Raw genomic sequence first — 23,660 nt, 5'->3', positions numbered from 1 at the left:
GTGAGTGTGTGGGTGTGTGAGAGTGAGTGATATTTTCTTTGTGTGTGAATGTCTGTGTTGAGAGTGAGTGAGTGTGTGTGTGAGAGTGAGTGATTGTTTCTTTGTGTGTGAATGTCTGTGTTGAGAGTGAGTGAGTGTGTGTGTGAGAGTGAGTGAGTGTGACTACAGCATTAATGTGACAGGTATAGTGAAGAGCCTGGACAGGAAAACACAAGTGACAGCTGCTGTGCTCTTTAGTCTGCAAGAAGTTTCTTTTCAAAGTCTGTAGTTGTGCATTTCTGTTGTTAATTTGAAGATTCAAGCTGTGTTCTAAAGTACGTCCTCACCAGAAAATAAAATTAGTTAAAATGACTAAAGTTACTGTTAACCTCTACATGAAACCTGTAGTGGTGAATAATGGGTCCTGTTGAGCCTGATGAGGTGGCGGCGTATGAACTGGACAGGCTGCTGTTCGATTTCAGTTTCCTACCAAACATAGTACAGAACTTTTAACTTCACTCATCAAGTTGCAGTGTTTTGAGCTCTCAGGGCCAGGGTACAATAGAAATTACAATAGAACAAAGTATATACATATACAGGTTGTTCAGTGTGATTCACTCAGGTCTGAACTAGAACTAACAGCTGAGCAGGGATCTGCTCCAGACCTGGTCAGCAATAAAAAGAAAATGCCACTTTCAGGCTTTCATCTTAAAGCAAATATCAAAATGACCAAAAATAATATATTAACTGAGAGGCAGCAGGTGAGTGAATAGAGGGACCACAGCTGGAGGTCTAAGTCCTCAGACCATGAACAGGATTTAGACTCAGAGCAAAGGAAAGCAGTGATTTTTCTGTACAACATCTTAAACCTGACACCAGCTCTTTCTTCAAGCTCAAATGTTTTTCTTGTGTAACAAACAGAATCTAAAGCCGTCATTAAAACTCTGAAGTATTTTATTGATTGGTGTCTTACAGTCATGGTTTACGTTCAAATACGTACAAAAACATCATGATTATTTGAAGGCAGATGGGCGGCGCTGCGGTCTGTCTGTCCTTGATCAGTCATTACCATCAGTCACAGCTGGAGAGAGGGGGCGTGTCTTGAGGATGGTCACTGTGATTGGTCATGTAGCTTCCCGCTCAGCTCCCGCAGATCCGTGATGAGTTGCTCCAGAGCAGCGACGCCGTCCTGCAGCTCGCCGTGGATCTGACCTGTGGCCACGTCTGTGTGCATTTGCTGGAGAGAAACAAGAGGAATCAGTCACTGGAGGATCAGACTGTCACCATCATTATTATCTCACTCACCAACAGTGGCTGATTTTATGAAACTGCACTGTGAGAAATTTAAAGCTACTGCCTTTAATATTGTCTGTAGTGCGGCACATCAACACTCAGATGTCATGTTCACTCGGGAGTCATGGGAACAATCGTATGACAGAGCCTCTGCTGCTCAGTGTGTCATACATGGTTAAACCTGCTGTACTACTTTATGGCACAAGAAAAAATGATTTACTAAGTGACTGTGAACTCAAATAAATCATTAATAACAGCAAAGTGCTGCTGCCATTCATTTATGTTTTATTTTACAGAACAATATTCAATACAAAAACATAGAACTACATATCTTTAAAAAATACACATACACAAATTAGGGAGGCATTTGCAGCATAACAGTGTCCGTTATAGAGGAATATAACAATGATATTTTCAGTGACTGTCCATTATAACAACACAGTTTTCTCACAACAATCCAGCTCACTCAGTTAAACATCTAGGTGTTGTGCAACACAAGTCCACCTTTGTGGTAAAAGCATCTGTTAAAAAAAACCCATAAAATCTCCATTCAGAATTCATTATTTAAAAATATGACCCTTATTATTAAATTCATTTACATTCAATTTGATTTGTATAGCGCCAAATCAAAACAAACATTATCACAAGGCTCTTTACATGGTGATGTCAGCTAAGGAACACTGACCAAGAGCTTCACCAGCAGCAAATTTTCTAGCTGAAAAATAAACCTGTCAGCGCACCCTGGTGGACAAACTGTAGGAGCAACACTTTCTAAATATTTGCCCAAACATGTTACACTGAAGAAGTGAATCCACCACTGCAGAAAACAAACATCAGCCTTCACATGTTAATGCTTGGTTACTTTTCAAGTTTTCAGCCTCTTCCTGAGATCAGCCACACAGCAGGTTTAACATCTACTCTCATATGTTCAGTGATGTTCAGGTCGGGGGGGGGCATTCCAGAATCTTCAGCTGATGCTTCTTGCAGTGGTTCATGGTGGATTGTGAGGTCTGCTTTGGATCATGGTCCTGTTGTAGAGTTATGTCTAGGATGTCTGGATCCAGAACCTGCTGATATTTGGTGGAAACCATTCTTTCTTCTGTCTGTTTCTCCTGTGCCATTCTGCTGCCACACAACCCAAAAGCACAATATTTCCACCCTCACCCTCCTTTACAGTTGGCAAAATGCTGGAACTTTTTCTCCAAACACAGCCTTGGTGGTTGTGGCTCAAGAGCTCAGTTTTAACCTCATCTGTCCTCAAGCATTTGTTTAACTGACTCTCCTGATGTTGCCCTGCAGACTTCAGATGCTCACTTTTGTGACGAGGTTACAGGTGAGGTTTCCCTCCGATGACTCTTTCACATAGACCCTGTTTGTGCATCAATGCTGCACCATCACTCCTGTGTCAACTGAAGCTTCCTGCAGTTCCTCTGTAGTTATACAGTGGCAAGAAAAAGTATGTGAACCTTTTGGAATGTCATGGTTTTCTGAATAAATTTGTCATAAAATCTGATCTGATCTTCATCTAAGTCAAAGGTATTGACAAATATAATGTGTCTAAAATAATAACAAGAAAAAATCTGATCTTTCATGTCTTTATTGAACACACTCATTCAACATTCAAAATGGCAGTGGAAAAAGTAAGTGAACCCTTAGAATTTATAACTGGCTGACCCCCCCCCCCCTTAGCAGCAATAACCTCAACCAGGCGCTTCCTGTAGCTCTGGATCACAACTGCACATCGTTGGATATTTTTGCCCGTTCTTCCTGGCAGAACTGCTTAAGCTCTGCCATATTCTTTGGACGTTTCATGTGTATGACTCTCTTCAAGTCAATCCATAGCATTTCTATTGGGTTGAGATCTGGGCTCGGACTTGGCCACTCCAAAAGGCGGATTTTGTTTTTCTAGAACCATTCTGTTGTGGACTTGCTCTGGTGTTTTGGGTCGTTGTCCTGTTGCAGCATCCACTTTCTAGAGAGTTTCAGCTGATGTACAGACATTCTCAGATTATCCTGAAGAATTCTCTGATAAACTTGGGAATTCATCTTCCCCTCAATGATTACAAGCTGGCCAGGCCCTGATGCAGCAGAGCAGGCCCAAAGTTTCCTCCACCATACTTTACGGTTGGGATGATGTTTTCATGAAGATATGCCGTGATCTTTCTACGCCAGATGTAGTGCTGGGTGTTTTTTCCAAATAGTTCAATCTTAGTTTCATCAGTCCACAAAACATTTTGCCAGTACCGCTGTGGAGTGTCAATGTGCTCTTGCAAATTTCAGGCGTGCAGCAATGTTCTTTTTAGTAAGCAGTTGCTACCTTCGTGGTGTCCTGCCGTAGATACCCTGCTTGTTCAATGTTTTACGTATTGTAGACTCATGAACAGAGATGTTAGCCAGTTCCAATGATGCCTTCAAATCTTTGGCTGTCATTTGGGGGTTGTTTCTTTACCTCACTGATGAGTCTTCGTTGTGCTCTTGGACGCCCAGTCAAAATGACACCACTTCTTGGTAGAGTAGCAACAGTCCCAAAGTGTCTCCATTTGTAGATTGTTTGCCTAACTGTAGCCTGGTGCATTTCTAAAGTCTTTGAAATCACTTTGTAACCCTTGCCAGCTTTATGTAAATCAACAATTCTTGATCGTAGATCCTCTGAAAGCTTTTTGGCGAGGCATGACTCATATAAACGTGTTCTTCTTTTGCAAAACAAACTCCAAAAGTTTGAGGGCTTTTTATCAGTAGCTTTAGGCCACACCCCCACCCAAACTCATTGTCTTAACGAGACTCCAGGTATGTTAAAACCTGACACCAATTAGGTTTTTTGAGGTCATTAATTCAAGGGTTCACATACTTTTTCCACAAGCACTATGAGGATTTTTTGGTTATTCTCAATAAAGACATAAAAGATCTTTTTTTTTGTGGTTTATATTTAAGACACATTATATTTGTCAATACCCTTGACCAGATGAATATCAGTTCACATTTTATGACAAATTTACTCAGAAAACCATGAAATTCCAAAAGGTTCACATACTTTTTCTTGCCACTGTATGAGGGGGGTTTGTCTTCGTCTTATCTGAACAGTTTCTTGGTCTTGGTCCAGATCTCTTCAAGTTCTGCTTAACTTCTATTTCCCACAAGAAGATTTCAAGCTGGAAGCTCTTTGATATCTTTTGATAGCCTCCTCTGCTGTGTAGCATCAGTAGCTGCATGGTCAGATCACTCACCACAAGGTTTGAAGAGTCGGAGAAATTATCAGCTGACAACTCCTAATGTCAACCTTGATCTGCCTTACAAATGTTAACGAGTCCATTAACGTCTAATGAGTTAATGAACAGTAGAAAGGTGCACAAACTATGTACGTACAGATGGACAACCCCAAAACAAAATGCTTACATCCGTGTCATTCTCGTAGACGCGATACCTCAGTAACACCTTCAGGGAACAAATCTGGCAAACAATGATGAACTCATAAAAAAAGTCAAAGGTTAGGGCGTCGTGTGGCGTAGTGGTCTAGGTGTAGAGGCTACAGTCCTCGCTGCAGTCCGCCTGGTTCGAGTCCCGCATCGGACGGCCTTTGCTGCATGTCATTCCCCCTCTCTCTGCCTCCCCATTTCCCGTCTCTCTCTACTATCCTGTCCAATAAAGGCACAAAAGACCAAAAAAATATACTTTAAGAAAAAAAAAAAGTCAAAGGTCAAGGTCAGTGTGACCTCACTAACCACTTTTTATCCATAATTCAAGACTTCGCTCAGCAATTATGACAAAATGTCACACAAATGGTTCATATCTTATATGACTCTGGATAAACAGGGATGTAACCTGAAACTAGTCTGAGTGGAGGAGGCAGACAACAGCAAGGAGGTGATTCTACTTTCTGGGTTTTAAATTCTTTAAATAAAATCATGTAACATTCAGAGATGAGCAGTAGCAGCTCACTGTCAGTCCTGGTTACACGCATTTCTGGGAGAACACACACTCAGGAGGACTGCAGTAAACGTAGCCTTCGCAATGTTTGTAAATTCATTTCAGAGCTGGAGTTGTTTGTTCTTTCATTTGCATATTAATATAACATTATGTAAAATGTCCATGAAGACATTTTGCTACACCCACTAAATATGATGTGGATTAAAGCTGGAGTACTTATTATGGAGAAGAATTTGAAGTTTCTGATAAATGATTTGATTACGTTGGTAAGCATTTTATTCATAGATTCAAATATTTAAAGGTCAAGCCCCACATCAATGGATGGAAAAATGAACTTCAGCTATTCACAAAATCACTTAAATGAATGACGGACAGAAACACCCAGAATCTGTTTTCTTTACTGGGTTTATTTATGTACTTGAATACAACTCTCATACAATATGTCTTCTTCAACTATGTGCCTTTTTCTTTCCTTTTTGGTTTATTATATTTCAGTACTGTATCATAACCAATACATGTTTTAACACTGTAATATGCCAGAAAAGTGTTTTGTACTTGAATATTTAGAAGAATAAGAATAAGAAAAAAAGGAAGTCACAGTGCACTGCTAATGTTAGCATCAGCAAACCTAACTGACTGGTATCATTAATATTGATGGCTGATTCTGGATGTCATCCTGGATGACAAAGACAGTGAAGGACACAGATCAATGAGAGGGAGATAGTGTGTGTGGCATCAGCTCCTCGTCCTTGTTTAAGGATCGACCCTTTGAGACAGGACTGATGCTGTTTGGGCTGCCATAAAGAAGCAACAGAATTTAAGTCAATCAATTCATTAATTGGGCTATTTGTTTTTTCATACATTGAAGGCTATAGGTGTGGAAATCTAAGTAAATAAATACAAATGAAATATACTGACTAGTTTTAATAGTTGGATAATTATGTATCATTAAGAGACTGAGGAGCTCAGCTTCACTGGCTGACTGCTTGGAGCTTCATTTGTCAAACAACACTGCAGAAGAATCTACACTGCTGTGAAAACCAACCTCCATTATGGCCTTGTTTACACTGAACATCGTCACACAAAGCCAGACCTGACTCCACAGGGGTGCTGAGCCCAGGATGCAGTGCATTTGTATGTGTGGAGGTGAGCGCTGTCAACGGCTGCTGATCCAGATCTTGATCAAAACTCACCATTTTCAGCATGTATGTTGCAACTCAGACATTGTTGTTGTTTCCTGTAGCACCCGATGGCACGTAACCCGGTGACTCAGACTACACTGAACCACACAAAGCCGGCACACTGCCGCCCCCATGCTTGATTTTTAGATAGCATGCTGGTGTTCAGACCACACACTGTAAATAAAGATGTTCGTAGCCTCTGTGACGTCACCCATAGGTTTGAAACTCAGCTGCTCCACCGTCACCATCTTGGCAGTGTCTGACTCCGCCCATACCTCCCAGCTTATCCAAAAATGGACAAAGAGGAGGGTCATGTGTGGAGCTGAGACTTTGGTGCATGCTGGTATATGCCAAGCATACACTCACCCACCTGTCACTGAAAGAGGCCACGCCCTCACTTCTCCGTAACTTTAAGCCTTAATAAAATGTAAACAGGTGAGTCATGTTAACAGGTGTCATGAAGGAGGAAATTAGCTCTAGAGACCAAAACTGTTTTTTTTACCAGGCTGTAAAAATGTTCATTTCTGCTGTAAAGTTGGACATTTTAACATGGGAGTCTATAGGGACCGACTCACTGTTGGAGCCAGACTCTAGTGGCCATTAGAGGAACTGCAGTTTTTAGTGTTGACATCATGTTTCAGCCTCGGATGTTGATGCTTGGATCAGAGGCGTGACGTAACACAACGGCATGTCACCATCTGTCCCTTTCACACAGACACTGATCTGACTCTGTGAATACCTCTGCTTTACATTAAAGATAATTATTGACATAAAAACTGGAATAACCACTGAAGCCCAGGTTAAAAGGCTCTGACAACGTTCACCATCTGCACTTCATTTTCTGTATGTGGCATGCCTGTCTAACATGATAGGTGTTGGTGACTGTACCTTAGCTTTGGTGGCCAAACTGCGGAGGCTGAGCCGGGTGGAGGAGAGCATCTGAAGAGCTTCTGTTGGATTAGTCTTCTTCTTACTGCAGCTGAGGGTCACTGAGAGACAGAAAGAGAATCCAGTCACATCAATAAGCTAAGTCAGTCTCTCTCTCTCTCTCTCTCTCTCTCTCTCTCTCTCTCTCACACACAGATTCTGATATGTCAGTATATTTATATACTGTATGTGATAAAATCAAATGATTTAATAATTTCAGCTTTGACCTCTGATCAGTTCATAAAACATGTGTAAAAAGTAGTTAAATCAGCTCCATCTTCAGCAGCTATAGCTCTACATGATTCTTACACTTCAGTGTAGGAGCCACACTGACCTAGTAATATATCTAATACACAGCACCAACATGAGAGGGACTGCATGGCTTCTGTATAATGGATTAGAACTTAAACTATTGATTAACTGATTACTTGATCAAAAGAAAACTAATTTGCAACTAGTCTGATCTTAATTAACTCCAGCTTCTCAGTTTGGAATTATAAAGGGCATTTCCCACTATTTTCAGGAATCTTACTGACTAAATGATTGATTAATCATGACAATAACTTGTAGAGAAATTGATCGTAAAAACAATTGTTAGTTGCTGCTCCACGTTGGATATTTTCACAATTAATACTGCAGTATATTTGGCTGATAAATTGATAAAGTGTTTCCATAGGTGTGTTGCTACTCTCACTTTAGTAACAGATCTCCAAGAAGAGCTAGGAGAACCCCAACGATCCAACCTGCCGACCTAAAAGATTAGTTCAGCAGAGAATCAGTAACTTGGCTATTGACTTTGGTGAAACTCCAGTAATCTGGTTTTTAAATTCCATATTTACCACCCATATTGGTTTGTCTGTTTGTCTGTCAGGAGGATTACACAAAAAGTACTGAACCCACTTGCACCAAACTTGGTGGAGGTGACGGGACATGGTCCAGGGTAATAAGGGGAACCAGGAATTCTTCATCTCTTTCCTTAATATTGTGAGATTGTACAGTTTTAATGTTCGCCAGTTTCTCAGGAAATAATGTTTGAATCTTGATGTAAAAGTCAGACACGTTTATGGTGTTAGGATATGTGAGTTTGTACAGATAATAACTGATCCAGATAATAATCTACTCAATCCACATCACACAGAGTTGGACTTGTGTTTAATAATAGGCAACAGTGCACATGGCACGAGCAATATTTAGGAATGATTAAATCAGTATTTCATTCAACACGCAACTAATAAAATTACACAAGGACAACTGTGACACAACAATGAGACATAAAGTGTAGAGCTGCAAGCATGGGTGTTGGCAGGAGACCGATTAAAGTAGCCCTGCATTGCATGAACTGTGTGGCGGCATTCAAAATGCACCACACATGCATTATCACGGTGTATATCAAGTGCAGACCAGACCATGAAAATTTCATGTAAATCAAATGATGATTGTCATCCAAGGTTTATTCCCTTTATCCAGTAGGCGGCACTATGGCCATGACTTCGTATTACCATGCAGTTGTCTTCAGTGTGGGACAATCATCATACATGTGAAGTTTGGGGCATATTGGCAATGTATATAGTTACGACCACTTCCTGTTTAATGGTGAAACATCAAAATTTGCCTCACCGCCACAGCCATGCCAGTCAACAAAAGCTCACAATTTTCACAGTGAAGCATTGTGAGGTGGTTAAGCATTTTCTAAGTTTGGGGCAGATTGGACAATGTATGATAGAGTTACAACAGCTTCCTCTTGTGAAATCTGCCATAGACACGCTGTTCAAGGAACCTGAAAAAGCTTCGCCATTTACCATCCCAAAGGATTTAGGGTTGTTCTGACCAAATTTTGAGTTGATCTGATACAAACTATAGGAGGAGTTTGTTAAAGTACGACGGCATCGAGAGTGCCAAAAAAACATATGTAGGATTGTTTATGATTGGTGGAGGTCTGAACTCTACTGAATATCATTTTAATTAAATAGTTAAATTAGTAAATTAATACTATAAAATTCCTGAAGAAATTTTGAACATGCCTGCTGCTTGGTGCCTATCCATCACACACATTTCAATCTCTACAGAGGACGTTACTTTGAGTTTCATTCATGTTGTAACTGACCTGAAGCACTACAGGTATCCCTCAAAAAGCTCTTTGAAACGGCAAGGACTTGCCAAAGTGACCTCACAAACCTAAATTTGTCCCCACAACCATAGCAAGACATGTATACACACGTTTACATGCCGTAACAGAAGTTGCTCTGCAATAAAGCCGCTGTCATTTCTCCTGCTAGAACAGATCAACATGGACAACAGTAAAAAATACCCTGAGTTAATCAGTCTAATTAGCCAATCACAGTCAGTTGTGTGAAAGTTTGGTCAGCAACTTGTGCACTTGTGTGTGTCTGTCAATGTTTGTGTGAGTATTGTTGTGTGTGGCAGTAGAACTGTCAACGATAGCGCCTCCAAAAAGCTTGTGTCACAACGTTGAGACACTTATACATTTAATATCCGAAGGTGGAGATGGTTTCTATGTTTGTCAATGTATGTGTGTGTGTGGTAGAAACTGCCTAAGCTTAACCTTCAAAAAGCCCTTTGAAGTTGTCAGGAGCAATAATGAGTTTTAACTAAATTTGTCCTCACAATTATAGAAAGACATGTACACACAGGCAAAGAACTAGGACTGCCACTAACAACTATTTTTCTAATGATTAATCTATCGACTATTTTATCGAATAGTTGAATGAATTTTCCTCCAGAACATCTAAATGACATGCTGGCATGATCAATAATCCCAGATTCAGGCCTAAACATTTTCTCAAAAACGTATTCAGTGTAAATACATACGCAGCAGAAGACGACTTTATGACTTGATGAGAGTTTTTATGACTTACAGGGACAAAAGATATTAAAAAAGCTCCATCTCCTAATGAACAGACAAAACTTACAGGAAAGTAATCCTTCACGTTTGTGACTGATCTCACTGTGCGCCATAAAAATGATAATCACATAATAACACTGGTTAAACAAGACTAGCGAGAGAGAGTAAAGGGATTTGAACTGTGATGTGCTCATCCTCCCAAAGTCAGACATTAACCAGCTGTAGGGATGGGTCTCATTAGGATTTTATCTTTATCTTATCCATATCCTTATTGATTCAGCTCGGACTATTACTGGTTAAAAAAAAAAGAAAAAAGAAATTCAGAACAGGATTTGAATTTATTGCTTGGATTTATTTCAGCCAGTCGCTCAGTTTACAACAATCTGCCAAGTTTTAAGATTCATGGTGAAGCAAGATAATCACTTACAGACAGCTTTCGTTGTAGCGTTTCTTCACAGTTCGTAATTAGCTTAACCACCACGATGTTGTTGTGTAAAAGACACTGGGAGTCGGCGGAGGAAACAGATGAAAATATCTCATTGCTGTTTCTTGAACAGGTGACTGGATAAAGTTCTTATTGGCCATTTACGTTTTATTATATAATATATAAAACGTTCCTCAGCTTCCTGAGGAAAAAGAGCCGGCTCTGCCCCTTCAGGTAGATGGCATCTGTGTTCAGGGACCAGTCCAGTTTACTGTCCAGTATTTAGTACAATGTCCTTCCCTCAAATGTTGACTGGCTGAAGGGCCTAGACCTCCGACAGTCCATGACCATCTCCTTGGTCTTGGAGATGTTCAGAAGGAGGCAGTTCTTGTCGCTCCATTCACTGAAGGCCATCGTCAGATCCCTGTACTCCTCTTCCTGCCCGCTCCTGATATGCGCCATAATAACTGTGTCATCCGAGTATTTCTGGATGTGGCAGGACTCAGAGTTGTATTTAAAGTCAGTCCCCTGTGGAGCCCCAGTGCTGTTCATCACTGTCCCTGAGACACAGTTACCCAGCCTGACGTACTGTGGTCGTCTTGTCAGATAATCCACAATCCAGCACGTGAAGGAGGGATCCACCCCCATCCCTTCCAGCTTGTCTTTAAGGATGGGGGGTTGGATGGTGTTAAATGCACTTGAAAAATCAAAGAACATAATCCTCATGTAACTACCTGGCTGATCCAAGTAAGAATGGGCCGGTGGAGCATGTAAAGGACGGCATCATCCACTCCAATATCTTCTTTGTAGGTGAACCGTAGGGAGTCTAGTGCATGTTCAACCTGTGGCCTCAGAAGGTGGAGAAGCAGCTGCTCCGGGGTCTTCATGATGTGTGATGTGAGGGCCACTGGTCTGTAGTCATTATCTCAGCCGGTCCTCCTACTTTAGGTACCTGAACAAGACATGATATTTTCCACAGGACCGGGACCCTCCCTGTTTGTAGGCTTAAGTTAAAGATCCTCTGGAGAGGCTCAGCCAGCTGGACTGCACACTCCTTTAACAGCCTCGGACACACACCATCCAGGCCTGTTGCCTTTCCAGGACGTAGCCTCTTGAGCTCCGACCTCACCTCCTCCGCTGTAAAGAACAGGAGACTTGACCCCAGTGTGGAGGGAGTTGCAGCTGCAGTTTCAGGTTGTGGAGGAGATGCTGTAGGAGAAGCTGCAGCTGAAGCAGTGGGAGAGAGAACAGGTGAGGCTGTGTCACACCTGTTGTTGAAGAGGTTGAACTCATTGGCCTTGTCCACATCACCTGATGTTGCCTGGCTGTTCTTCTCTTTATAACCAGTGATGGTCCTCATCCCTCTCTGGTGTTGTTGTGCTGCAGTTTCCTCTCTACCGTCTTTTAGTAGTCCTCCTTCACCTGCTTTAATCTCCTCCTGAGCTCATGTTGCACACACCTCCTCTTTCTGCTTGAGGAGGGTCTTGATGTCACTGGTGATCCAGGTTTTGTTGTTTGGAAAGCAGTGTACAGTTCTTGCTGGTATTACAGTGTCCATACAGAAGTTAATGTAGTCTGTGGTACATTCCACCATTCTATCAAGGTCAGGGTCCTTGCTTTTATCATTTTCCTCTGACTCCAACAGGACATTCCAATCTGTGCACTCAAAATAGTCCTTTAGAGACTCACTTGCCTCCGGGGTCCAGTTCCTGAATGAGCAGGTGGTTGCAGCCTGCCTCAGTACACAGGGCTTGTAGGAAGGCTGAAGAAAAACCAGATTATGATCTGATCTGGTGGTAGAGCTGAAGCAGTGTAGGCCTCCTTGACATTTGCATACAACAGATCAAGTGTCTTATTTTCACTTATGGGACAGTCAACACACTGAGTGAAGCCAGTCAGGTGAGAGGTGAGAGTGACATGGTTAAAATCACCCGATATCGTAATGAATGCATCAGGGTGCTGGGTCTGTACTCTCGCAACAGTCTTGTGAATGACGTCACACGTGACTGCAGGCTCAGCTCGAGGCTGAATGTAAACAACAATGGCGACGATGTGTGAGAACTCCCTCAGTACATAGTACGGTCTAAGACCAACTGCCAGCAATTCAATATCCCGACAGCAGATCTTCTCCTTCACTGTGATGTGACCGGGGTTGCACCATCTATTGTTCACAAGCAGAACCAGTCCTCCACCTTTATTCTTCCCACTTGCTCTGGCGTCTCTGTCCGCTCGTACTGCAGTGAAGCCGGGTAAATCCACACAACGGTCGGGACTGTTGTCGTTTAACCAGGTCTCTGTGAAACACATGAGACTACACTCACGATATGCTCGCTGGTTCTTCACAAGTGCTTCCAGTTCATCACACTTGTTAGCCAGAGAGTTGACATTTCCCATGAGGATCGATGGTAGAAAAGGCTTATATCTCCGTCTCCTAGCCTTTATATGGGATGTTTAACTCCATATCTGGTAAACTTTAAAGCCAGGAGTTCTTCCGTTGTGTACATAATTTTCTCCATCGTCAGACAAAACGACGACGTAGAATAAAAAACATCAATCGACAAAAAATATTCTAATATATACGAATATATTGCAAAAAACTAAGAGCGAGATTTTCATTTGAAAACAGCAAAATGGAAATTTCGTTCCAATTCCTATGGCCACAGCAGTCTATATGACAGCGGTCTATATGACCGCTTCGGCGGTCAGAGGCATAAATGCTCAGAAATGTTGTGTTTTTTATTGTAGGAAACATATTTCAGAAAACATCAAAAACATATATTTAGGAAAAGTCATGGACTGAGAGACCTGTAGTTTTTATTTAAGTTATTTACATAATAAAAACTCCAACTGTCTGTCAGACCGTCTTGGCAGTTCTAGAGGTACCTCGGCACTAACCTCTGATTCAAAGTTAGTGACTATTAGAGATCATTTTGATGCAGGGCATACATATGAGGTGATACTTAATTTGCTTTTCACAACTTCACAATGAATACGCGCACTCTGAAGACACATTTAAAAGAAGCAGTGTTGTATAGAAGAAAGAACTATTCCCAACACTGTCCAATCAGCAACGATCCTTGTGGATAGCAGGTACCTACCTTTTCCGTAAGAAGTTAATGTTTTGTCGTATGCGATTTGTTGTTGTTTTGTGATTTGTTGTTGTGTTTTGTGATTTGTTGTTGTGTTTTGCACTTCACGGCCACCGTACACTTGAGAGATTGACTGCACATATTTCCCATTGCTCTTAGTGTTCTCCTCACTGGTTTAAAGTTTATGCTCCTGAGTGTCCTCCCTCTTCAGCTGCATTACACTGCCAACCATGCGCAACACTAGCTACCGTTACCTTAGAAATGGAGTCTGCTCCCAGCAGAAAACTCTGTTCCTTAGAAGCTGTTACCTTGTGCACTTTATGTGCATTATCTCAAAGGTTACTCATCATATGTTTATACCTGATATTAGTTTAGAATCATTATTGTCTCAACCCACTGTCAGACCCATTTATTACAGTAATGTTAGTCAAACTATATTATCCATCTCAACACTTTGTTTCAGTGCGGTGTCAGTGCTGGAACCAAATAGTCTCTCAAATATACCTTTAGTTACCTCCTCTATCAACAAGATTGGAAGTCAGTCAGGTTCAGTCTAATGTGTGTCATGTATAGACTGTTTTAGCTTTGTGGATGGTGGTAGTGTGTTCTCACCTTCTCCCATATCAATGGCTCTTTTCACCACCTCCTTGAAGAGAGCAGGTTCTTTCTCCCAGCCAGCAGCCTGAACCTCACAGCGGTGAGCCTTCGACAGGAACTGCAGGGCCTGAAAACCCCCAGAGAAATACCACCATGGTTTTAGCAGTTAACCAGGACAGCTAGCCACGACAGTTAGACACAACAGTTACACACGACAGTCAGTTAGCTACGACAGTTAACTACCACAGTTAGCTGCAGTCAAGGCTTCCCCTGGTTTACTCAGTGTTTTTGCTCTGGGGTTTTAACTATCGGCTGATTGTCTGGTTCAGCGGACTGCATGATTTTAGGAGGAAGGTAAAACAAGCTGGTTGTGGCCATAAAGCCTTGACACAAGTGCACAGATGTATTTCTCTATGGACTCAGTGTGGTCCACTATGATGCTGGTTGTGGCTCTGACCTTCTCGTTGTCCTCTGGGTTAGAGCTGTGGCCATCACCGTACAGCAGAGCGTACTGCCGCCATATCTCAGAGTTACTGCTGTGGCGGGAACTGACCCGACCCAGGAGCTCCTTCAGTCTGGACTGGAGGGTTATGGCCTGGACACCCTGGCTGTCCGTCAGGTTCTCAACAACTGCTCTTACCAGTATCTGCAGAATCTGCCAAGAGGAAAAATAAATGATACTTTAGTATCAGTGCTGCCAAGATCTCCAGTGAGGGAGCAGCAGGATGGAAAGGAAATGTGTTTTTTTTAATAAACACCTGCACTCAAGCTCGTGTTGGCGTGGTCTCACAGGTTTATGGTGTTTATGCCATTAACTGACACTTACTTATACATTTACAGTGTCCACAGTATATTTAATTTGTAGGAGACAGGGCCTTACATGTAGACCATGTTAGCTTCATTTTCTGATCCTCAGTCAGCCGATTAGTGCAACCTCTGGTTGTTACCACAAGGTTTGAAGAGTCAGAGAAATTATCATCAGCTGACATCTCCTCATGACATTTCCTGACAAGGTGGCCAAACCTTCAGCCTTTCACTGCAGCAACAATTAAGATAAATCAACTTGAAGGCTATGAAGCTCACTCAATCTGTAAGTTCACACCTCAAAATACAGGCTCCTGGAAAAAGGCTCCTCATGATGGATCAGATCTATATTCTCTATATTATTAGAGATGTAAGAGTGAAAGCCACTAATAGGACTTCTTGATATATCCTCCTCTGCTGTCCATCACTGAGTGAGAAGTGACAGTTAAAGGTGAAATCTGATTGGAAGACGTGGATCCAGTCAGCGCGTGAAATGAAATGGAAAACTTACAAAATCTCTGTCAGGAAGAAGGAGAAGAATACAATCAACAGGACAGAAGATTCTCTGATGTTCAGCACTAAATTATGGCTGACAGGCACTGTATGTAAAGTGTCTATATGTGAATGTATGTGGGTGTTATTATGAGACACAAAGCAGAGACATGTGACCCAAAGAGCCGTCCTCTGAACTTTACCAGCCAGTCACATTCACGGAGGTCCCTGTCTTTGTCTCTCCTCTCTGTAAACTCTGTCAGGAGGGATAATATCAAACAGAATGAGGTTCCAAAAAAGTGACGTGATCTTTTATAAAACCCATTTAAAGGTGTTTGTAAAAATAGAAGAGTAAAAATGGAGCAGTTTGAAAGGAGAGGCTGTAACTTCATGTGAAGGAAGGGGGAGGGGGAGACCCCGTTCAGCCGACCCTCCTCTACAACCTTCCTCTCTGCTTTGGTGAACTGAACCAATTAGCTAATAGTTAGTTTTGTCTGTCTCTGTGTGTTATTTGAGTGTTGTTATGTCGGCTAGATTAGCTTAAAAATTAGTGTGTGTGTGTGTGTGTGTGTGTGTGTGTGTGTGTGTGTGTGTGTGTGAGTGTGAGAGAAAATAAAAAGCATCAGGCTAAATAGCCATTTGTTGATGCTGACTTTAGAAGTGTGGAGGAGCAGGGATGTCACAGGAAAAGTAGTAAAGCACTTCCTTAATTTAATATTTCAATAGAAATTAAAAATAAGAATTGTAAAATTTATAAATGAACTATTAATCTGTCAATAAATACTTGATTAAATGACTAGATTTAAAAATGGATTTACAAAAACATCACAACACTCATTTAATAAGCCATTTATAAATACATTTATTAATTCATGAATAAAAGAATTTCCATTTCCAGCTGCTTTTCCTTTTCTTGTTAGCTAATCCATTAGCTTAGTCATTTAGCTTCTCCTGTTAGCCTTTCTGTGACACTCTGAACCTTCAGTGCTGTAAAACCCACTGGTCAGCTCTCCAACCTGTTACATCCCATGGCCAACTGGAATTGTTTAGCCTGGTTCTACAGCACTGAAGGCCCAGAGTGTCACATATTTAAAAAGAGTTTTATATTGTTTTTGTAAATCCATTTTTAGAACTTCAATATTTATTGATGGATCATTATTTAATTTACAAATTCTTTACAATTCCTATTTTTAATGCCTATAAAAATATGAAATTATGGAAATGCTTTATTACTTTTCCCTGGACCTCCACATAGAAGTGGGTGAAGACGATTAGTGGACCTAAGTATTTAGTGACAAGTGAAGGGAACTAACCACTAACATGACAGTCACCTGGGAACATGCCTGTCATAACAGGTCAGATAAAGTAGCTAGGTCGCTAACTGGACTATAGGTTACCATCACCACAGACTCATACCTCATAACTCTACAAACCTTTTGTGGCGCAACAGAACAAGGTCAAAACAGCTGATACGAGCTATTACAGCCTCCTCTGCTGGGCACTGGTCGAGATTTTCATTTCAGTGGTCACAAGAGTTGAACTTGATGCAAAAGATTTATGCAGATTTACATCAAGTGAACCACTAATGAAGGTAAACGCACTGGAATGAGCTGAAATCCACCATTTTAAAGCCCAGTGTGACAGTGGCTGTCTGTGTTGTAGGAGGACGTAACAGCATCAACCCTGACAAGTACTGGACCTAATGGGAGGCTGTGTGTATCCGAATCTACTTTATGAGAGGAAATTAAAACAACACAGTGAACATGCTGCCTAAAGAAGGCAGATAAAACAGGGATGCAGCAGAATGAAGAAAACGTATGTGAAATCTTTTCCAGTTTTCAGCCAGATTCTGTCTCTCCCTCTGTATCACAGCTGTGATTTCAATCACATGATTTGGAAGATACTTCTTTAAAGTTAATTGCTCAAGACCAGAAGACTAAAATTATTACAGGGCTGAAGGAGAGAATTAATATTCTTGAAAATGCTGCCACTGGCTGTTCTGCCTTGTTTATTCAAAGCTGATGGTTAATTTTCTACTTTGAATGCAGTGGTGGACATGTAATTACTCAGATGTGATGAAGAAAGGTTTTTCTTCCAGTTGTTGTAAATTAGTCTGCTTATGTAACCACAATAAAAAGATTAATTAAAACTACCGGACAGAATAAACTCTTTGTCTTTTTACTGGTATTATAATATGAGCAGAGAGTAAATCACCTGTTTCACCTGTGGCAAATACTCTATAGCATCTTCAATGTTCTCTTTCCACAGACACGAGAAGTGTCCAGTGTTGACAGCAGAACCTGCTGCATCCCTAAAAACACTTTTATGTCTTCCATTGTTTAAAACATCCCATATTTAACACTTATATCTGTACCGTTTATGTGTCTGTTAAACACTTCTGTAATGGTGTTAACAAAAAAACTAGAATCACCTCCTTGTGGTCGTCTGCCTCCTCCACTGAGACTAGTTTCAGGTTACCTCCCTGTTTATCCACAGTCATATAAGATAGACATCAGTTTGTCCTTGAGTCCAAGTGAATGTTTGTGCTTAATTTGAAGAGATTCTGTGACAGTGTTACTGAGACATCATGTCCATGAGAATGAGACAGATGGACAACCTGAAAACAATATGCCTCCAACTATGACTGTCGCCGGCGTGGAGGAATAAAAAATAGAGTTGTTCTTTCTGTTGTAACCACAACCAGAGATTTTGCTTCTATGAGGAGGTACCTGCCCACTATTCACCAGCAATCACTCTGATTGGCTAAGCACAGATCAACTCACAAAGTGGCCTGGGAACAAATTTGGTGGAAGGCAGGGGTTAAACTGGGCTGGAGCGCTTCGGAGCTGAGCTCCGCCTCCTTCAATATCACATCATCATATCACACTTGTATTTTTAAATGCCCCGGTAAATGAAAATTTCTCTTGACAACAAAGATTGATGTTTAAGGCGATTTCTACAACAAACCAATGCTAACAATGAACTTTATAGGTCACCAGGCAAGTAACTGTAGCATAAAAAGGCTAAGAAACACAAGGAAATAAAATATACATACTCTCAGAGAGTCAAATCTACTGTCACCTAAGTTCAGTCCTGTACCTGGACATCTTTGTAGTTCTCCCTGAGGTCCATCAGACGGTGGTAAGCCTTGATGGTTTCAGAGAAGTCCCCAATGTCGGTGCTGACAACGATGAAGTTCTCCCAGATCTGCCAGTGTTCATAGTTACACTTCAGGGCCTCCTGCAGGGTGTGGAAGGCTTTGTTTCTACAAGTGAGGACAGGAGGAAACAGAGAGGAAGAGACAGACAGGAAGAGACAGAGAGGAAGAGAGAGAAGACAAAATACAGGAAGAGACAGATAGTAAGAGACAGAGAGGAATAGATAGAAGACAAAATACAGGAAGAGACAGATAGTAAGAGACAGAGAGGAAGAGAGAGAAGACAAAATACAGGAAGAGACAGATAGGAAGAGACATAGAGGAAGAGAGAGAAGACAAAATACAGGAAGAGACACATAGGAAGAGACATAGAGGAAGAGACAGATAGAAAGAGACAGGAAGGAAGAGGCAGAGAGGAAGAGAGAGAAGACAAAATACAGGAAGAGACGGATAGGAAGAGACAGAAAGAAAGAGACAGGGAGGAAGAGCAAATACAGGAAGAGACAGAGAAGAGGAGACAGAGAGGAAGAGAAAAGACAGGAAGAGACAGGGGGAGAGAGAGAGGAAGAGAGAGAAGACAAAATACAGGAAGAGACAGATAGGAAGAGACAGAGAGAAAGAGAGATAGAAAGAGACAGGGTGGAAGAGACAGAGAGGAAGAGAAACGACAGAAAGGGACAGAGAGGAGGAGACAGAGAGAAAGAGACAACATGAAGCATGAATGAGTTTAGGAAAACAAGAGACTTAATGTTAATATGTGGAATGTGGATGAATAATCTAAACCTGATTGAAACCATAACAATAAATCCTTAACCATCAAACAGCCATTTAAACTTGTGGGCTCCAGCATTTAGATCCACACAGATGTCAGACCTTTAACTCAGTGTTATGGTTGACTCACTGGTTTGAAATTTTCATGCAGCAATCAGAGGTTAGTACGGTTTGAATCATTGTTGACAGCCGATGTCAAACCAGATCCAACCACACTCTCATAGTCCTGGTGACTTAGATTAGCTAGATAGAGTTTTTGACCGTTAATTTCTGATAAAAAATAACTTAAATGTTTTTCATTTAGTCATGAATATGCAATGTTATAGAGAAATACTAACATTTTAAACCAGGGGCTTCAAGTTTACCCCAATGGCTTCAAGTCACCAGATCTCAATCCAGACCACTGTGCACCAAGTGCTTTTTGAAACCATGCCATGAAAGATTCAGGCTGTTCTGTGAAGGTTAGGCTCAGGGTTACCTACCCAGGTCTACAGCAGTGTAACTACAGCAGGTGACCACTGAGTGTAGATCCAGTAACTCAGTCGTAAATGTCAACATGTTTGTGGAACTAAGGAATAGAATAATCCACTTAAACAAAACTCAATCCATTCTATGATATGACACGTACACACTCTAACTCCCAATGCAAACAGGTTAACACACACTTCTTCAAGGACGTTTCCAATATACACCATACCAACACTCAGACTCACTTTTTGTGGAGGCGGATGTAGGCTGTGGAGAGGTTGTTCCACGCTTCTGCGTTCTGAGAGGAGGACGGAAGAAAAGAGGGAGAGGCAAAGGAGAGGAGAGAGTGAGTAATAGCTGTAGAGATTAATCACAACAGAATATAAAAGTGACAGTGTCCACACAATCGTACACATAGGCTGTCAAAGGATGGTGTGAATGGGAACCAATAAAGACTCCACCAAACGAGTCGGTTCTGTGTGTGTTTGTGTCCTGTCATCTAAAATCATTTTGGACAGTGTGTATATCTGAGTGTGTTGTAATGAAAGTGTGTTAAACTGAGACATTGATGGGATGATGATGTTATGATGTAGTTAGTGAAGTTTTGCTCTGTGTGTGTGTGTGTAGGTACTCACATCTGGCTCTAGCCCCACACACCTTTGGAAAGCCCTGGCAGCTCCCTCATAACCCTCCAGAGCAAAGTAGGCACATCCGAGGGAAAACCACACACCAAGCTGTCACACACACAGACACACACACACACACAGAGTGAGAGTGAGAGAGTGAGAGTGAGAGAGAGAGAGAGTGAGAGTGAGAGAAATGAAACACTGTTTGAATCCACATTCATGCTAACCAATGTTAACATTTCTGTTATTCTCACACTGTGATGCTAACACCATGTTAGTTTATGGTGTTAGCATGCTAATATTTGCTAATAAGTCATAAGCACAGCCGAGGAAGATGGGGGTGTCATAAACTAAAGGGACCCTCAGGGCAGACCTAGAACACATAGAAGGGATCACGTATGGAATCTGACCTGGGATCAAAGCAACCTGGAATCAAGTAACCATCATAAATGGATGGATGGACGGATACACCTTGATTTGAGTCCACCTGTGGTAAACTCAGCTGATTAGACATGATGTGTAAAGACACACTGAATCTGAGATCTCCTGTCTGTAAAACCTAATCTCTACTGATCTATGATGAACTTCAATAGATAAAAAATGGGCATGCATCAAAATAGCAATACAACATGAAGACATGTTCCACACCCATCAGACTGACCCCAGCAGTGTCACCTGCATACTGTTGATCTTGAGTGACCGCTCAAAGCAGTCAACACACTGCTGGAGCTCCTTGCTGTGGAGGTGGAGCAGGGCTTTGGAGCGCATGGCTCTGGCACTGCGTCTGCCGGACAGCTCCCAGGCCTGGTCATAGTACTGATGGTCCCTCAGGATGTCTCCCAGGAGGCAGTACAGAGTGGGCGTCTCCTTCTTCTCCAGCTCCCTGCGGACAATCTCCTCAGCCTGAGAAAATGGACGACATCACTTGATGATCATTAGTCACTGTCTTTGTCTGTACAGACACAGAGCAAAACAACAGTTTTAACGCCAGGTTTCAGATGAAGGATATCTGTGGTTTTCCTTCTCATGATAAAAATAAGACAGCATGCTGCAGACTGAGATTAAAAAGAGGAAAGTGTATTAGTAGCAACATTGATGATAAATGAGCTGCAAACCCGTTTCCAACACAGTGAGGTCAGAACAAGTCTTCTGAAATACTTCCCGTTGTTATTTTAAATGCAACGGAGACATGACGCAGCGGCACAGCTGCAACACAACACAGCAGCACCCAGTGCTCCTCAGGTGTGACGCCCTCCTGCATGAGTACAGGACTGCTGCAGGGTTTAGTTCTGTTCCTCCCTCTCGCTCATTCAGTAAACGCAACACAAAGATTCATAAAAAACAGAGGAAACTGTCGAGCTGTGCTGGATATATAATGAAAACATGACATTTCAGAAGGGAGGAAGCACTCTGGATCTGACACCATGTCCGCTTCAATTACTGTATATATGAATAGTGAATTACTGTGAAGATGTGGAGAGTGTTTCAGGACTGAGATCTGAGAGACTTGGTGATGTTAGTTCTGCAGCGTCAGTCCACTACAAGTTATGATGGTGGATACTAGAGGTTTGCAAAACCCAACTCTTTACTTCTGTAACCAATAATCACTAATAATGTCAGGATGTACAGGATGTACATTATGGAAACCCTGGGTCCTTGTCTTCATGTGGATGTAACTTTGACCCGTACCAGCTCCTAAACACTGTTCCCTGATGGCAGTGACCTCTGTCCCTGTCAGACTGCAACAATGGCTCTGGAACCATTTGAGGAACGTGACAAATTCACATTGTCCAGATTTCAATCCGATTATGCATCTGTGGGATGTGCTGGACAAACGAGTCCGATCCATGGAGGCCCCACCTCGCAACTTACAAGAGTTAAAGGATCTGCTGCTAAAGTCTTGGTGCCAGATACCTTCAGAGGTCTAGTGGAGTCCATGCCTTGACGGGTCAGAGCTGTTTTGGCGGCAAAAGGGGGACCGACACAATATTAGGCAGGTAGTCATAATGTTATATGTTTATTCAAATGTGAGAATTATTTTCTTTTTTTGATTGTGTGTTGTGATGTCACAATTACAATTAGTTTATTTATTTATATAGTTGGGAAAAGGCAATTTAACTTTATATATATATATGTGGATTCATGTGATTTCAGTTGGTGATGTGTTCCAGAATTGACAGCTCTTAATGCAGAAAGTTAAATGTCCAAATTTAGATCTACCATGTGATACTTTATTTCACAGTTGCCATCAACCACACTCCTAGTTACTGTTACTGGCTTGCTTTGATATGCCTGGAGAGAGACTGTGGGGCTCAACTGTTGATACTATTATAGTAGCAATATTCAAGTTCTTCCCTGATTTCTTATTTATGTGCATCACTGACACAGTGTCACTGTGACAGAGGAGAGCAGCAGATGAGCAGGAGGTCCAGTATAGGAAAGAGAGGCAGATACATGGATGACCGCAATGACTACATGACATGGACTGTTGGCTGGGACTGGAACGCCACATTGTTTAAGACAGGAGACTTTTTCTTATCCAGACACAGCAGAGTTGGACTGGACAGCTCTGGTCAGGAGACGTTCTGGTCAGTGATGAGCCTGCACTCGCACGTCATGTCTGCACATCTGCAGTTACTGAATGTGTTTGTATGCAGGTAGTTGTGAGCCGCATGTTTACTGGCAGTCCCTGAGAGTTGTGAGTGGGTTCTAATTTCCATATAATCTATGCATTTCATGCTGAATTCTAGCATACTTACTGTACATATGAATGTTCATAAAAATACAACTACAATTACCTGCTTATGGTTGTCTGCCTTAACTCAGGCTAGTTTTAGGTTACATTCCTATTTATCCAGTCATATAAAATATGAACAATTTGTGTGAATTTGAACTTTGACCGTTGAACTTTGACCACCAAAATCTAATCAGTTAGTCCAAGTGAACATTGTGCTAAATTTGAAGGGATTCCCTCAAGGTGATACTGAGAGATTGTGTCCAAGAGAATAGGACGGACAGACAATCCAAAAACAGAGCGGCGGCAGCCAGCCAGAGCCAGAGGCATA

At 41.7% G+C, this 23,660-nt stretch overlaps 1 protein-coding gene across 1 annotated transcript in view; it reads right to left on the bottom strand.

Annotated features, from left to right (window-relative positions):
- Positions 1-915: 915 nt before the first annotated feature.
- Positions 916-23,660, bottom strand: part of ttc27 (tetratricopeptide repeat domain 27) — a 59,985-nt gene continuing 37,240 nt past the window's right edge. Inside the window, exons 13-20 of the mRNA XM_056396248.1 lie at positions 21,271-21,498; positions 20,605-20,703; positions 20,215-20,267; positions 18,673-18,838; positions 14,735-14,932; positions 14,293-14,404; positions 7,266-7,366; positions 916-1,216 (exon numbers count right to left, since the gene is read on the bottom strand). Of these exons, the coding sequence (XP_056252223.1) occupies positions 1,091-1,216; positions 7,266-7,366; positions 14,293-14,404; positions 14,735-14,932; positions 18,673-18,838; positions 20,215-20,267; positions 20,605-20,703; positions 21,271-21,498 (1,083 nt within the window). The 3' untranslated portion in view covers positions 916-1,090. The remainder of the gene's footprint in view (positions 1,217-7,265; positions 7,367-14,292; positions 14,405-14,734; positions 14,933-18,672; positions 18,839-20,214; positions 20,268-20,604; positions 20,704-21,270; positions 21,499-23,660) is intronic.

The sequence above is a fragment of the Seriola aureovittata genome, chromosome 14 (genome assembly GCF_021018895.1).
Source record: "Seriola aureovittata isolate HTS-2021-v1 ecotype China chromosome 14, ASM2101889v1, whole genome shotgun sequence".
NCBI lineage: Eukaryota > Metazoa > Chordata > Actinopteri > Carangiformes > Carangidae > Seriola > Seriola aureovittata.
The sequence above is the reverse complement of the archived record's forward strand: the minus strand, read 5'-3'. Positions and strand labels throughout refer to the sequence as shown.